This window comes from Balearica regulorum, chromosome 11 (genome assembly GCF_011004875.1).
Source record: "Balearica regulorum gibbericeps isolate bBalReg1 chromosome 11, bBalReg1.pri, whole genome shotgun sequence".
NCBI classification, from domain to species: domain Eukaryota; kingdom Metazoa; phylum Chordata; class Aves; order Gruiformes; family Gruidae; genus Balearica; species Balearica regulorum.
The window spans coordinates 22764310-22779947 of NC_046194.1; the positions used below are offsets into that span (position 1 = coordinate 22764310).

The window sequence follows — 15638 nt, forward strand, 5'->3', positions numbered from 1 at the left end:
GCCGGTTAAGAAGAATAGGAGCAACATTTTTAATTTAAACCAAACCAAACCAAACCCAAAAACCCAACCCTGCCCCGCCACAACATGAGCCGCTTTGGAGACGAGTGAGGTGACGTTTAAAGGCAGAGCTGGGAGACGAGAGCCGGGGGCTCCGGGGGCTCCGGCCACTTACCCCAGCTGAGGTCCCCCCTGTTTTCAGAGAGGAACCGCTTTTGGGAGACACCTCGTAAGCCAAAATGATTCTGCAACCAGAAATTCACGGCGGTTTCACGCTGCGCAGATGTCGGAGCGGCTTTTAATTCACGTGCTCGGCGCACGTACGGGGCGGGCGTCTCTCGGGGCGGGTTGCGCATCACGGCTGATGGCGGAGGTAGTTGGCCAGGACCGTCGGGATCTCCAGCTCGCTGAGGGCGTGCGGGCGGCCAGCCTGCCTCAGGAGCCGTCTCATGGCCAGCCGAGACTGAGACATCAAGGACTTGGGATGAGCTGCGGAAGGAGAGGGAGGAAAAACGAGATGATCACCTTCAAGACACAAAACCCCGCTCCTCTCCAGCCCGGGATTATGCTACGTGAAGGCACACGGATAGACCGACGCCGAACGTCTTTGCCAGGGCTGGTTAGACTGCGGGCTCAGCCGCGGGCTTCGTGGCACACGTTTCACGGGAGCCGAGCGTGCTGAGATGAGATCTTCCACCCTCACACAGACACACGCCCGGTTTCCCTGGGCATGGGCGGTGCGGGAGAGCCAGAGTTGAGCGGCGGAAAGGAGAGGAACGGTGAAAAGCAGCTTTTAACCCAACGGATTCGCACTGAGTGGAAAAACCGGGCTGCAGAAATCCCCGCGTGCTCCCGTCCAGCCCCCACCCCAGCGAGGACCCGCGTCGAAAGCAGCTTCTTTAGCAAGCGCCTGGAAACGTTCACGAGAAGCAGACGCTGCGGTGAGTCCAAGAGGGACGATAGCCACGTAAGCGTACGTGGTGGCCGCCCAGAGTCACACCCCAGGCCCAAAGGAAGGTAGCCTGCCTCCAGCCGCAGCCAGCAGTGGAAACTGGGGATATTTGGTGGGTATTTGGCAGAAACAAGCCCTCCCGTGACAGCCTCCCCCCATACCCCAGCAACGTGTTTTAGGAGTTCCCTGCGGTGGCGCGTGTACCCAGGCTATCAGATTTAACGACCGGTGGTGGACCTGTTCTCCATAACCTGGTGATGTCCTTCTCTTGCCGCGTTCAGTATGGGAGACGGGATTTTTTTTTTTTTTGGCCTGAACACAGCAGTCGTTGCGGGAGAGGGAGGAAGAAGAGTGAAATAGTGATAATACTCGAGGGTTTAAGACCGGAGAGACCCACGCGCTCAAGCGATGCTGCAAAGGGAGTCAAAGCTCGTAGGAAAGCCTGGGTAAGGCTGTTGAGAAGCAAAGGTAAAGGGAGCAAGAATCTGAAGGAACTTGTACCCAAACGAGCAAAATTAGCGCTCGTTCGCAGCCCCGGGGCCACGCACCCAGATTACCTCTCGCCTGCAGCAGCAGCTCCAGACCCTTGCTGCGGGGTGCCGTCTCGTCTGCCGCGAGGTTGGGCAGGTACACGTTGGCTCCAAAGTCAATGAGGAGCTGGATGAACTCGCTCCTGCAGCCGTGCCTCAGGCAGGTTTCCAGCAGAGTCTTGGGCTCCTTGATCTGGGCAATCACCCTCTCCTCCGTGCAGTTATAGTCGGGATCGGCGCCGTAAAGCAACAGCGTCTTAAAGCACTCCAGATGCCCGTACGCGGCGGCAAGGTAGAGGGGACCGGAACAAGCCACCGAGTTGGCGGCCCACTCGGGCAACCTCGCTTGAACGTTGGTTTCGGCGCCGTGGTCCAGAAGCTGCCGCAGGATGTCCACGTCCCCGTCCCTCGCGGCGATGAGCAGCGGCGAGCAGTTGTTGTAGATGCTGCCGGCGGGACTGGCCCCCGCGTCCAGGAGGACCTTCACGCATTCCCGGTGGCCGTTGCTGACGGCCATGAAGAGCGGGGTTTGAGCCTTCACGTCCAGGCTGTCCACCTCCGCCCCGTGGGCCAAGAGGACCTTCACGCTCCTGACACGGCCCCACGTGGCGGCCAGGCGCAGCGGGGTGCTGGGTACCCCCCAGCCGCTCCTGCGGTTGATGAACCTCTTGTACCTGTCTTGGCACAAGAGGTTATCTAGGGTTTGGTAATCGTCCTCGCATACCGCTCGGTTCAGCTCCTCGCTTTCTCCATTGTCGTCTTCATCTTCTTTGGGCTGGAGCATGGAGAACATTTTAGTGATATCCATCAGGCTCATCTTTTTTGGTTTGTCTCTCATGTACCGCTTTCATCATAAATGGCAAAGCCAAAGATCTACGGGAGAACAAACCCACCACCGGGTTAGAACCAGCCCCCTGACGCCAACGCCATCTTTGTATTATCACTTTTTGAACACACAATTTAAGGAAGGTGCTCAAAAAAAAAAGACAAATAACATTGGGTCGTGATGCTGCTGACATGCTTCTCGCCCTGCCGCCGCGCGTGAGGCAATGCACGCCGGCAAAGGGCTGAGGCAAAGACGGAGGTCGTGGCTGTAGCACGTACGCGGGCCACCTGCCCTTAAACCGCTGTGATCGAGAACATGCTGAGATGCGGCGTTGGGGTTCAAACGCTGCGTGGGGGAGCTCACAGCCATTTATTTTTTAAAATTATTTAATGCTGCGCTGCTAGCCCCTGAGGTGCTAGAGGGTGTGAGACTACTCACGAGATACTCACACCTTGAGCTCAGGAAGGCTCCTGGGTGGCCACAGGCTCTGCAAGGGCTCTGCACCCCACAGCGGATGAAGCCCCCCGTGCCCAAACCCTGAGAAGTCACCCCATCCAGCCATTCTCCGGGGGAGCTGCCGCGTGAAGAGCACGTTGGGACACAGCAGGAATCAACTCTGCTTCGCGTCGGCCCCAGCTGCTGTTGGACACCTCAGCAGCACCGGCACTTCCAGGTTTTTTGGGACCCACGGAAACCTCGGAGAAGTTTTCATTTAGAGGCTGGCAGCTTTGGAGGGTTTTTACACCCTGCCACCTGCTAAAGGGATGGGATTTCAAAACAGAAGATGAAGGGAAGGTGAACGGGGCTGGTTTGATAAAGGACTTTCAGCATCGCCCTTCCCGAAACAACGTCGGCGTTTGAATTCAGCAAACCGTCCCCTCTCTCCTGCCTACTCGAGCCTGAGGAGCGCGGCTGCGAGAAGGGTCGGGGATTTCTATAACGGCGGGTATGGGGTGGCGGGAGGAAGGTGAGGGGGTGCTGAGCTGGTCGCACCGGAGCTGGGACCCAACCCCAGCCCTTTGCCGGGTGCCTGGTGCAGGATCTGGCCTCGCCGTGGCCGAGCGGCAGCAGGGAGAGGGACATGATGCCCCGGCCGGCACCTGAGCAGCTGGGAAACGCCGTCTGCCGGGAAGGGTGCAGGAATTTCTCGCCATGTCGCAGCCCCTCGGATTTCCTCGGGGAGAGGCGGCCATGGCAGAGCTGGGGCACCCCAGGCGCCTCCCCTGATCCTCCCTCGGAGGAGGCAAGGGGCTGCACCGAGCAATTAACCTCTTTCTGCAAACGAGCCTGGTGGTAACGAGGAAATCTGGAAAAGCGTAAAACCAGCTGTGACGTTTCCTGACCACACAACTAAACATCTCCCGAGGTACGTCACTTTGACAGCGTAAGCACTCCCGGGAGGAGCTCGCAGATCGTCCCCAACCAGCAGAGCCCAAAGCAGAGGTGTCACCTCTTGAGCTGAAGGAAGCTGTCCATGCATCTGCAGACCCCCCAAAAAGGGGTTATGACTTGAGCTAAAGGTGACAGAGAATATATTCTCGCTTTTATAACTGGTTACCGCGTTACCTTCAGTCGCCCGATGCTTCCCGGGCGTCGCTTCGCTGCTGCCTTACCTTTGGGAGGCAGGTGATGCTCACAGCCGGGGCGGCCCCAGGGCGAGCTCTTCCTTGGTTTAAACAAACAAAAATAAAAATAAAAGGAGAGAAAGAGAGAGGCTCTTGCTGCGCTGGGGATGGACGTCCGCTCTGTGTGACCGGAACGGCGCAGGCTGTCAAGCTCACAGCTGAAATGCCACCGTGGGGAGAAGGGCCGGGGCCCTGGGGCTAATTTTAGCCCCTCAGGGGTTTTATCTTACCACTTCCATTCTTGGAAAGTTCCCCCCTGGGTAAATATAGAGAGGGGCAGCGCGGCGGGGGGAGGCTGGGACAGGTGCTGGAGGCTGCTTGGCCCATCCGAGCAGAGGCAAAGCGTTCGCTTCAGTGTTTCCGTGCGGACATGGCAGGGTGCCGGGCGGGTCGAGTCCCTGCCTCTTCCTTACCTTCCTTGTCTCCGATCGCCCAAACGGATTCCCTCTTAACCCCTCTCCCGACCGCCTTGCCCACTTCCAGAGCAAACCAAACGACCATTCCCAACACCCAGAATTGTTTATTAAGCACAGGAAGGACAAAAGGCACCGAGGACGGTGCAGGTTTCTCGCCCGAGCTGCTCCTTAGGCTTCCCTCCCAGAACAAACCACTCCTTTGGCTTCAGAAAATGAAGCGGCACGTAGCAAGGCAGAAAACTTCACAGGAGCAAACGAAACAAGCGGGGAGCAGTGTTCGGGCTGTCTTATCAAAAAGCTGTCAGCTGGTAAGTGTAATCCTATTTTATCCAGGTCCCTTTAAACCTTTTCCAAACTTTCTCGGCGGTGGAGCAGGAACGGTCGGTCTGCCAGTTTGAAGCAGCGTTATCAGCCGTACTAGATAACGAGAGGGGAACCACATTATCCAGCAGAAAAATCTCCACTGCGGCAAGAAGGAAAATCGGGGGGCTCTGCAAACCATTTATGACGTCCCCGCCCTCCCCACCGCACTCACGGTTTGTAGTCACACTGGGAAAAGCAGGAAAATGTCCAATATCGATATCAGCTTCCTCAGAGCTTCACTCTCCCCAAATTCACTCAAAAATAGATTGTTACTTCAAAAAAGGTCAGTTTGCCAAAGTAAACGCTATGAATGGAATTATCGCGTAGGAGAAATGCGGATCGACATCGGAGCGAAAGCGGGGAGTTCAGGGTCTATTAAGAGTCAAGAAGCTGCAACCACAACGGGGATGCTGCAGAAAAAAAAAAAAGCCCAGCCTGGCTGGAAACCCCTTCAACACAATGCAGAAATAAAAGCAGCAATTAAAAAGTCAGTGTTTTGTAATGGGGAAAAAAAGGGGATACAGACAACAAAATGAAGGCACGTTAGAAAATACGAAACGTAGGAAACTGTGAGGGAACTTCCAGATGAAAGGAAAATCCTTGAAAGGAAGATTTAATGATGAACTGCATGTTCTTTTGATCTTGCTGCTGCTGTTTAGTTGTTAACCAAGAAAAGAAATGTTGGAAACAAGAGCAGCTCTTTGGAAAGCCCAAGGACTGCTAAGCCTGACTTATTCCGGATTAACTTCCCAGCGCTTCCAACACGGGGAAGGCCGAGGGGTCGGGGGAGCCTTCGCCTTCTGCCGAGGCTGCAGGGGCGAGCGGGCTCCAGGCAAAGCAACTCCTGTAACGGAGAGGTGATAACTGGGGAAGAATTAAAGGGTGGAAATATATTTGATGCCAGTCGAGAAGGTTTTTTTGGGAAGGTAAATCCTGTCCAAAGTTGCTTCCATTAAATAGATTATAGTTATTAACGCAGCTGAAAGGAGGTAATGAGCTTTCTGATTTAACACCGCTAAGCATTCTGATTTAAAAGTTTAGTGCTGAACAGCACCAAATAAATCATTTTGAAGGGATTAAGGATTTACTAACAGTCCTCAAGGTCGGAAAAGCAGAGTTAGTGCCTGGGGCTACCTCTGACTCCTGCCTTGGAGCTATAAATCACTGCCACACTGCAGCAAAGCCTTTGAACTTGGGAGTTTCCCTCCGCGCTGATCAAAACATCGCTGGCAGCTTTCCGGCACTGCCGGTTCCTCTGCCCGTTCCTCTGCCCACCTTCTCACACCCAGCTTGGAGGCGGCTCCAGCAGCAACGCGATGCGGGTATTGACCGTGAGCGGGCACGGACGCCTGCGGCCCATCGCTCGCTGACGCTGCACACACTCGCACAGCCGCTCCCAGGGCCCTTTCTTAGGCACTGCCCAGTTTAACGGGTGCATTAACACACCAAGTATGTCGTTGGAAATGAAGGAGGAATCCAGCAACTGTTTCTTCTCCTCCACGAGGTATAATTCCTTGAGGAATTTTGGCAGCGGAGCCCCAGAAGTTCGGCAGCGTTGCAAGATGGCTCCCTGCCTCCATCGCCTTCCCGCAGCCCCCTTTCCTTTTTGATCCGAGGATGCGCTGGAGCCAGCGGCTGTACGCCCATGGGAGGAGAAGATCGGTCATGAAGGACCTGAAATACAGAACCCCAAGGCAGCACGTACCCGCTCTTCGTTACGTGAGTTATCTGCGTGACACCGATCAGTCACATAAATCTGCCGGTTTGCCCCAACACGCTCTTCTGAGTGTGCTCCAGTATTCCTGGAAGAACTAGAGGGTCTTCTCTGCTTTTAATTTACAATACTAAAATGTGCTGGTTTTCATTACAAAGCTTTGAGGAGGAAATAAAACTCTAATAGTGACCTCTGAGTTATGCCACCCCCAAAAGCATCTTTGATCACAAACCATATATTCAAGAAGTGAAGGGTTTCTTGATTATTCAAAATGCCAGGCAGTAAGATCGGGCACGGGAGAACCATCTGCTCTTAAAGGATTCTCCGGCAGCAGGTAAGGCTGCAGCCACCACCTTTCAGGAACAGAATTTCTGATCCGTGTGAATTGCCAGATTTCCCCCAAACACTTGCTCGAGCCACAGGCACACAGGATCACTGCGCAACAAAAATCATTGCTTTCAAAACATTACTGGTCATCAAAAAAAAAACCCCAAAACAACCAAAAAAATACAGGAAGAGGAAAGTATCCCGTTCTAAAATGCGTTGTGAAGGGATATACGAGTGGGATAACACCCAAGACTTGGACGCGCTCCCCATGTCTTTATCCTCTCCCTGGTTTCCCCCGGGCAGGTAAGATCTGAACGCGTCTCTGCGTTAGGTCCCCTGCGGCGCCTCGCCAGGGAGGGCACGGCCCTTCCTTACTGCGCAGGAACTGCAACGCGTGCAGAACGCTCCAGGTTTGGAGAGTCAAGTCAGCATCAGCTGTGGGCTGTTCGTCTGCTTGGCCAAGAGCGGCGCCTTGTTCTGCGCATCCGCACACGGATGGTTTGAGGTTTTTCGTTTGGGGTTTTTTTGCAAGGGGGCTTAAGTATATCTTTTTATTGATCCCCACTCACACCAGGTTCCTTGCTTCTCTCCCGCAGCTGAGCAGGCTCCATGATCTGTTCTTCATTGAGAGAGAGAGGGAAGAAAAAAAAAAAAAATCCAATTCAGTAAGCAGCGTTCACTTTTCCCAAACCCACCGCAATCGAAGCACGGTGCTCTGGGCCGTCTGACCGAAGGGTTGTTTCTCTTTGGGCTACTGGGCTCTATCCCTCCCCAGGTAAAAGAAAATACAAGTTACAGAAGACCTGAATTCAGAAACTGATCCATAAGGTGAAATTGCAACGAACACACATGCATGGAAGCCTTGATCTGCTGGGTAACTGAATTGAATAAAACTTCGAGTACAAAGCTGCATTGCTACCAAAAAAAAAAAAAGTATGATTGCTCTACTGCAACAAAGAATGCACCGATGCAGAATGAAAACGGATCAGCACGTTAAGGTGTCCTTGGCACACCTGAACCTCAGCGAGAGAGCAGGACAACTCAACTGCTTTTTCTATCCGAACTTACAACAGCAGACTTGACCTTAAACCCCTGATTTTTCAGTCTGCACCTCCAATTAAGTTTACCGATCAGTATTTTTACTCAGCGTAAGGTATTTCTTGAGAGCTGCTAAACCAGAAGCCTTTAGGATCGTCGCAGGAGTATTGCTAAGTGGAACGTGCCCCCTGAAAGCTAACGGTAGCTTCACAGGGAACTTACCCATCGCCCTCAGCAAAGCTGCCGTCAAACAGACAAGGAGTATTTCCCCCACGTGTAAATTACAGCTTTATCAATTCCAGTCAGTGTTAGTGCTAATAATCCAATTAAATGAAAGGCAAAGTCTAATTTAGGTAAATGAAGGATTTCACTGGCAACATTAAGAACATTTAAAATTAGCAAGAAGAAAAAAAAAAAGACTTTGGAACATCTGGGGATTGAATATACCCAAGTGTCAGGTCTATTTTTTGCTTTAATACATAGAAAAGAAATATCCATTTTTACAGCGCAGGATGCAGTGGAAAATATTCATCAGGGGCCGGGGAACAGGCATCGGGCTCGGGTCTGTTCCCTGCGTTCAGGGGAATTCGTATTTAGGATTAAAGGCTGAACGCTCTGGTGCTAAACTGACCTGGGGAAAACGGCTCACTGTGTCTCCCCGGCCGACCTCCAGCGTGTTCTTCTGCGAGTCGCATCCCTGTCGCTCACTTCCCCCACCTCCCACAGAGTGTTAGAAACCTCCAAACGCTTACTTTAAAATTTACTACTGAAATAGCCTACGTTGTTTTGCCGGGCAGAGATTTAAACCATTTACGTGAATTTACCAACCCAAATGGCATCCTGGAACATTTTGTAAAAAGCCATATAAACATCTAATTAACTCCTATCACCTAATTTCTGCTTTGCAGATCGAGATGTAACTGTAGGATTTGCACAGCTCTAAGTTATTAAAGCCCCGATTCCAACCTTGGTTATAAACATGAGGCAAGTTTTGCACCCGGATTCTCCCTCTTCCTTGAGCATTCTCCCATCTCACTTGTCTGCACTCAAAAAACTCCCCACCTTGGCCCACAACTGAATTTATGATTAAAAAGAACGGGATAAAAGAGATTCTTCACTCAAAGCTATGGGAAAAACATCTCTCCACCTGGTACCACGCAATGCCCGCAGAGGTCAGACTCGATTCCGTACAGCAGACTGGAAGGAAGGTTAGCTGCTTCTCAGAAAGCTTTTTAACCTGGAGCCACCTGTAGACAGACTTACCCAGCTTTCAGGAGGAAGAAAACCCTGAAAAAGTCTTCGGTTTTAATATCTAATCTAATTAGAAAAAACATCAGTAACAAAATGTACAGAAGATACTAAGATTTAATACAACATCATTACTACTACTACTACTTTTTGAGTCTTTGTTTTTAAACGCACTGAGTAGCACCGCATTGGGCAGTCCCACCGAAAGCAGTGAGGTCACCCACGTTCTATTCTGGAAGAGAAGGAAGTGGAATCACACTCACTTTAAGATAAGCTCCCTAAAGAGTTTTGAAACCGATTTCCAAGCATGAAGTTCTGCTCCGAGTTTAATTAACCAATAAACAGACTAGTCATTTACTTTAAAAAGGCAAGGTATTTATTTCTGTAGGGAATAAAAATAAACTGTAATACAAGTGAAAGTTCATGGAACAAATACATTTAGATTAAAAAACCACAGTGCTCCTCTAAACATGGTACTTTTTTTTAAGCAGTGCATTAACTAAAATGACTTACACGACGTATACAGCCATGGCAGCACGTTCAGGAATATGGATTTCATCCACAATTTTATACAACCGTCCCTCAACAGTTACACTGACAAAAATAGCGACTGACTTACAGAAACAGCAAAAACATTTACAGTTTCCAGCGGAGTACTACACACAATTTTAGGTACGTTCCTACAAAGATGAGTCTGTGGGTGACAGGAAAAGTACATATGTGTGCTCAGTTACTTATGACTAGATCCAGTGCTACACGTTACTCCAGTAGTATGCTGCTACATTAAATACAGACGCATATACATAGATAAGTGAGATGAGAAAAGATCTAGGTCAACCCTTTTAACCTACGCTCCTCCTGCCTTGCTTCTGTAGTTCAGAGATGCCAAAAGGACGCAGCGCTATACATTAAAACACTTGCCCAAACAAATTACACTGACTGCAATTGGCACCGACCTGGCTGCTCTTAGTGCTAAAGATGCTTGTGAAGACATGGACTTCGACATCACCTGGCTTGAGACACTCCTCATCTAATTAATCAAGTGCTGTGTATTAATTAAATCAAAATACTACATTCAGAACAGATTCTTCCTCCCACTCTGCCCACAGTCGCGTGAAGTGCCTGTATGTGCAAGAGGGACGGTCTGTAAACAAGGAGTAACTCTTAGGTCTGTACAAAAAGTGACCCCAGCACTCAAGGCAAAGTAGCGGGGAAGGGGAGAAGAACAAAGCAGCAGATACATTTTGAATCCTCCTGGTCGCTCACAAGTATTCATTACTAAACAGTGCCAAGAGACAATCCCCTTGGGGATTTGCCAGGCATGGAAGCTACCTACCCAAAGAGGGCCAACTGAGAACTACATCTACGGGCAAACCAATTATTCCCTTTTTTTCTGTAAAGCAAACAGCACTGATTAGATTTTCTCTACCACAGGTGACAACTGCAAAACAAAACATAACGTAAGAATCCAGCATTGTGAAGTTCACATTAAGACATTTCAACCAAGAAATAAAGCGACACGAGTCCCTCTTCTACTTCAAAAGTAGTAGCTGTAACGCAGAACACTACAGGCACTTGCCCATTGCAATGCTATACCTAGTTGTAGCAAGAGAGACACTATGTACAGGCAGGAAACCATGGAGTAACTCAGTAAAGCAAGAGGTGCTCCAGAAAAGGCAGAGTTTTACAAACACAGAGCCCATCCGCAGCAAACAGGATCCCTCCTCCCTGCTGGTTCTCCCAGTCAGAGGAATCCAAATGGAAAGCAGCAAGTTGTGTTGTTCACTTAAGTCGAAACCAGCATTCATGACTTCCCAATGCGTGGATGCTCCACCAGGAATAAATAAGTTATAGTAACTTCTCACCTACACAGTGCTTACATAAGAAGATCCCTACGTAACGGCTTTTAGATTTCCTGTAACACTTTTAGGGAACGTAGAAGCAAGTCACTCAGTGTCAGCCAGGCACTCCTAAGGAGTGAACGGAGGCTTTCTGCGGGGCTCTGGGAAGCCAGTCCTGGCTGACCAGAGGCCTGAGGACGCGCTGTGCTCAACAGCTTTTCATTTTTGGTCTTGAAACACAGCAGAGTTACCATCACAACTAAAAAGCTTCTAGCTAATTGGTTTTCAAACAAATAATCTCATGGAAAGCCAGGAAACCCTGGAATCTTTTCCAGCTCCATAGATTTACAGCACCAGCACGAATGATTTTTAATATGCTGTAGACTTGGATCAAGTCTGCATATATTAAATCCAAGTGGTTTAAAAAGACAATTACCCTTTTTTGGGCTAGGTTTTGCATTTCAAAGTGAAGTCATCCATTATTTTCTTACTGAAGTCAAAAGCAGCAGGATTACTAAAAGCTTACTAATACTTTCAGTGTATGAAGTAATCTTTTCATGGTTATATGAACCTGTAGTAATATTGTAGTCAGGAAGGATTTGTGGAGATGTCAGCGTCACATTTTAGGAATAAGCAAAAGTTATTATACTTTTTTCAAGGTAATCTATGGTAATTCAAAAGACAAGGCAATGTGTAAACATTTATAGAAACCTTCTCCAAAATATTTTTATACAGTGATTAACCAACAACATGTCTAAATCCTTCAGCAGTCAAAACACTCTACAATTCTGCATCTCTAATTTTCATTAGAGAACACACTAAAAGAACTGATGACATCTGGAATAACTGGTCCTAAAAAGTGCCTGTCTTGGTCTCATTTACCATTTGAGAGCTCTCTAAGAAGCCATGCATATTATCCACTACACTCTTCTCTCACCCGGAAAGAAAAGACAGGGTCGATCTATCAATCCACATGAGATGGGCTCCAAACTGCAAAGCGCACGTGTGAAATTGAGCTCTTAGACGATAAAGAGGCAGAGGCAAGTAATCTCCCCAGCACCCTCCAGTGGAAATCTGCAGCAGATTCCAAACCCTGGGTATCTAAAGCAGCCGGATTAAAATTTAGGGTGCAATCTCTTCGCCTGAGGAGTACATGGGATATGGGAAACTGAAAAAGCTGGCAGACTATCTAACTTGACGTTAGGAGCAAAGAGACTCAACAGCAGACACTCATCTTGAGATTAAGAAAAGATGCATTCAGAAACGTGCATCCTTCAAAATACAATAAAATATATAGCTGTTGCATGATACAGTATTTTCGATACGTACCCACACAACAAATTTTGAACATCATCTGCTTAAGCGTATCTGGTTCAATATTTTATGGGCTTCATTTTTAATCAATTGCATATTGTAGTTCTCTCCCGCCTACCTTGAAAACAACTATTTTTAAGAACTACTTAAATATTACTTGCTTATAGATTGAAAAACCTAAAACATTTTAAAAAGTTTCTCTTCGCCATTCTAGGCACTGAAGAAACTCTGTTCGCAGGTGCTGCCCTTTTTCCTTGGGTCTTTTGATATGCTTAATAAAATATCTATTTTCTTACCCAAAGTGAGAGACTCAGGAGAGTTGTTTTCTTTGTTTGGGGTTTTTGGTTGTGTTTTTTTTTTCCCTACTTTATCTTGAACTCTGAAACTAACCTAGTCATTTCACCATAGGTTATAAGCATATGAACAACGACTATCGCATTTTATGATGCTATAATGGAATGTTTCTACTTTTTATTGTAGATTGGGAGTGCTAGCTCAAGAAAATATTTTCAGCTTGTTTCAAAATTTTATAAATGAGAAAAACTGATTTTAAGACCTAATGGCAGTGCCTAATTTAAACAACAGGATCCAAAAGAAAGCAGAAAAGCATCTTGAATTAAGCTGCACAAAGGGACCCTGTGCAATTAAGCACATCTATAGAAGCTCACCTAGAACAAGTACCGTGGAACAGCTTTCCTGGGCCATCCGTTCCCCTGGGAGACAAGCCCTTGTTTCTCCACAAGACTTCTATAAATGGAATATATGTCTCTGTTTTAAACCTGCAACTTTGAACTAGTATCTCCAGCTGAGATTACCGCAATGTAAGAAACCAAGTAGTGTTAACAAGCACTGGAGTGAATCCAGGCTGGAGCCACAGCCACGATGTCCACTTCTTGTTCCAGTAAGGGGTCACATCCCAATTTACCTTCTGTCACCAGCTTCACAAATTACAGGGTTCATTGCTGTGAGAGATATCGTTCATCTCGTCACATCCTGACAGTACAGGCAAAGCATCTCTAAGGTTGATGCAATTTTAACATCCAAGAGAACATTCACTCAGCATTTGATGTGAAGTAATCATCTGAGGCCCCATTTCAATAATAGAACACACCTCATCTGTAATTACTGCCTCATCGATGGATGTGAGGAAAGCACATTGATTCCAGCTTAGAACAAAGAGTTACTCCCTTGCTTCAATTTAAACAAGAGAGAAAAATTCCATGTAATTTTTTTCCTGTCTTTTCTCATTTCTAAACCTCCCTCTGTCAAAAAATTCATGTGTTACAGGCTGTCTTTGTGGCTTGCTGCACTCTCACAATCAGTGAATGAGGTCCACAAAAAGCTTGTTCTTTGAAAGGTCGGCTTAGAAAGAAGCTACTAAACTCAGGGGATCAGCAAAGATCCTGGAGAAGCTGGCAGCAGATAAAAAAACCAAAACCAAACCTTGTTTAAAAATACTGACTACAAAGACAACCAAATACTACACTCTACACTACAATAATAAAAATAGTACATTGCATGGCTAGACAGACATTAAAACGGTCTCTGTAAAAAGGCACAGGGGGGTTTAACAAATATGCATAGGAAACAAAAAATGAATCAGTTCTGCCACAAGAGGGTCCATGCAGAGATTCATTCACAGCTAAGAAAAGGGTTTTTTTCATCATTTTAAGATGAACTGTATTTTTTTATCGTTTTAAGATGACCTTGCACCGCCACTGAGAATAAATGGATTGCATCTTTCCTACTCCAGCGATAAACACTGCACAACCCCTAAGCCCCGTGTTAATTGGCCAAGATTTCTTTCAGCTTGAAATACCAGTACCGGCAGGCAGTCATAAACCTTCAACACACATTGCGTTCCCACTGAAAAATAAGGTTTACACTAACTCAAGGTAGCCTTCCGGGCAGCTCTGTACGCATCTTCAGCATTTCAGCTGCAAAATGACACTAACCAAACCAAATGCAGACTGGCTTCTCCACAGGGAGCACAGCTCCCTGCAAACATACGTACTCACGCTTAGGTGTAAATGGTTAGGGGTCTACACCCCCGTGGGGGCACGGCTCCCTCGTGCCTCCCCACCACAAGCGTCCAATTCACTGAAAACAGTTCTCAGAGCCGATCAATGGTGCTGCAGCTTTCCATCCTTAGCTTCAGAGTCCAAGACGGCAATGGTGTCATTATGATCACGGAGGTCCTGGTGATGAGGCGGGTTCTCTTTGTGCTTTTGGTCCACACCCGCCATAACATCCATAGCCCCTGCTGAGGCGCCATTGCTCAACACAGGAGGTGGTTCCCCTCCGTAATCCTGAGGAGTGTTGAGCATTGGTGTTTTTGAAGCAGCATTTCCTACTTTAGATAAGGAGCAAGCTTCACTGGGCAAAGGGCCATCCAGGAAAGGAAGTTTCTACACAAATAAAAAGACATTAAAAAAAATTAGTGAAAGCTGTTACTCCCAGATGTCAGGGATACACAAAAACCCCCCGTCAACATTGTTGATCTGTGTCAGTGCCTCTTTTTCAGCTCTGTAATTCAGTATTAAAGTACATGGCCATAGATCCTTACGTGTTTGATACAAACATCATTGTTTAACTAATAAAACTAAAGTTTTCAGCATTCGCATTGACCTAGCAAAGGACACTGATAGGTCCTCTCACTGGTATATTTTTAGATAACTCTCCCACTACTGTATTTTTAGGGTTTTTTTGGGTTGGTTTGTGGGTTGTTGGGGTTTTTTAATACGCATAGAAAGGATATTGCAAGCAGAGCCTTGAAAATAGAGACAAGCTGCAATTCTACTTTCAGGCACCAGATGCCCACCAAGCTGCTCTATCACCCCCTCCTCAGCAGGACAGAGGGGAAGAAAACAAGATGGAAAAAACCCCATGGGTCAAGGTAAAGGCAGTTTAATAAAGCAAAACCAAAGCCCACACACTGAAGCAAAGGAAAACAAAAGATTTATTATCTACTTCTCATCATCAGGTGATGCCCAGCCACTTCCTGGGAAGCAGGGCTTCAGTACATGCAGTATCAGAGAACACAAGTGGTAAATGTGTGAGATTCCCCGTCTTGTTTTAGCAAAGCACTTCAAATCCAAGGCAGCCACTTTTAGGGGATAATTCAGCCTACACCACCCAGTCACATTTTGGCCATTACGTAAAAGCCAACTCAACTGTTGTTAACTCAACTGTTTTAATAGCTGTTTGATGATGATCAGTTTTTCCAATCTGGCTTGTGAATGAGAAAGCAGGAAAGAAAAATGGGGCAAGCTGAAAACAAGAATATTTTGTATATTCATATTATTTGGGGCTGGGGGGAGAAAGCAGGCCCTTTTTTTTTTTCTCTCCCTCTCCCTTGAAGTTTGCTGAGAGTGGAGTTGAAACCCAGATACCCTTTTAACACCTGCTTCGTTTAGACAATTAGAACATCATGAGTCTGCAACAGAA

General features: G+C 47.7%; 2 protein-coding genes across 3 annotated transcripts in view; both read right to left on the minus strand.

Moving 5' to 3' along the window:
- Positions 1–189: 189 nt before the first annotated feature.
- Positions 190–4128, minus strand: ASB12 (ankyrin repeat and SOCS box containing 12). The gene is made up of 3 exons (XM_010306256.2): positions 3919–4128; positions 1507–2352; positions 190–486 (listed from the first exon to the last, which is right to left on the minus strand). The coding sequence occupies exons 2-3, from the start codon at positions 2315–2317 to the stop codon at positions 353–355; spliced, it is 945 nt and encodes a 314-aa protein (XP_010304558.2). The 5' UTR covers positions 2318–2352; positions 3919–4128; the 3' UTR covers positions 190–352.
- A 5261-nt stretch (positions 4129–9389) lies between these two features.
- Positions 9390–15638, minus strand: part of MTMR8 (myotubularin related protein 8) — a 32092-nt gene continuing 25843 nt past the window's right edge. For both annotated transcript variants that reach the window (XM_075763724.1, XM_075763726.1), the window contains one exon: positions 9390–14599. In XM_075763724.1, coding sequence (XP_075619839.1) covers positions 14315–14599 — 285 coding nt within the window. In that variant the 3' untranslated portion in view covers positions 9390–14314. The remainder of the gene's footprint in view (positions 14600–15638) is intronic.

Coding starts and splice junctions, on each gene's coding strand:
- ASB12 (XM_010306256.2), bottom strand. CDS start 2,317: ATGAGAGACAAACCAAAAAAGATGAGCCTGATGGATATCACTAAAATG. Junction 487..1,506: donor GCTGCTGCTGCAGGCGAGAG/GTAATCTGGGTG, acceptor CTCCTTCCGCAG/CTCATCCCAAGTCCTTGATG.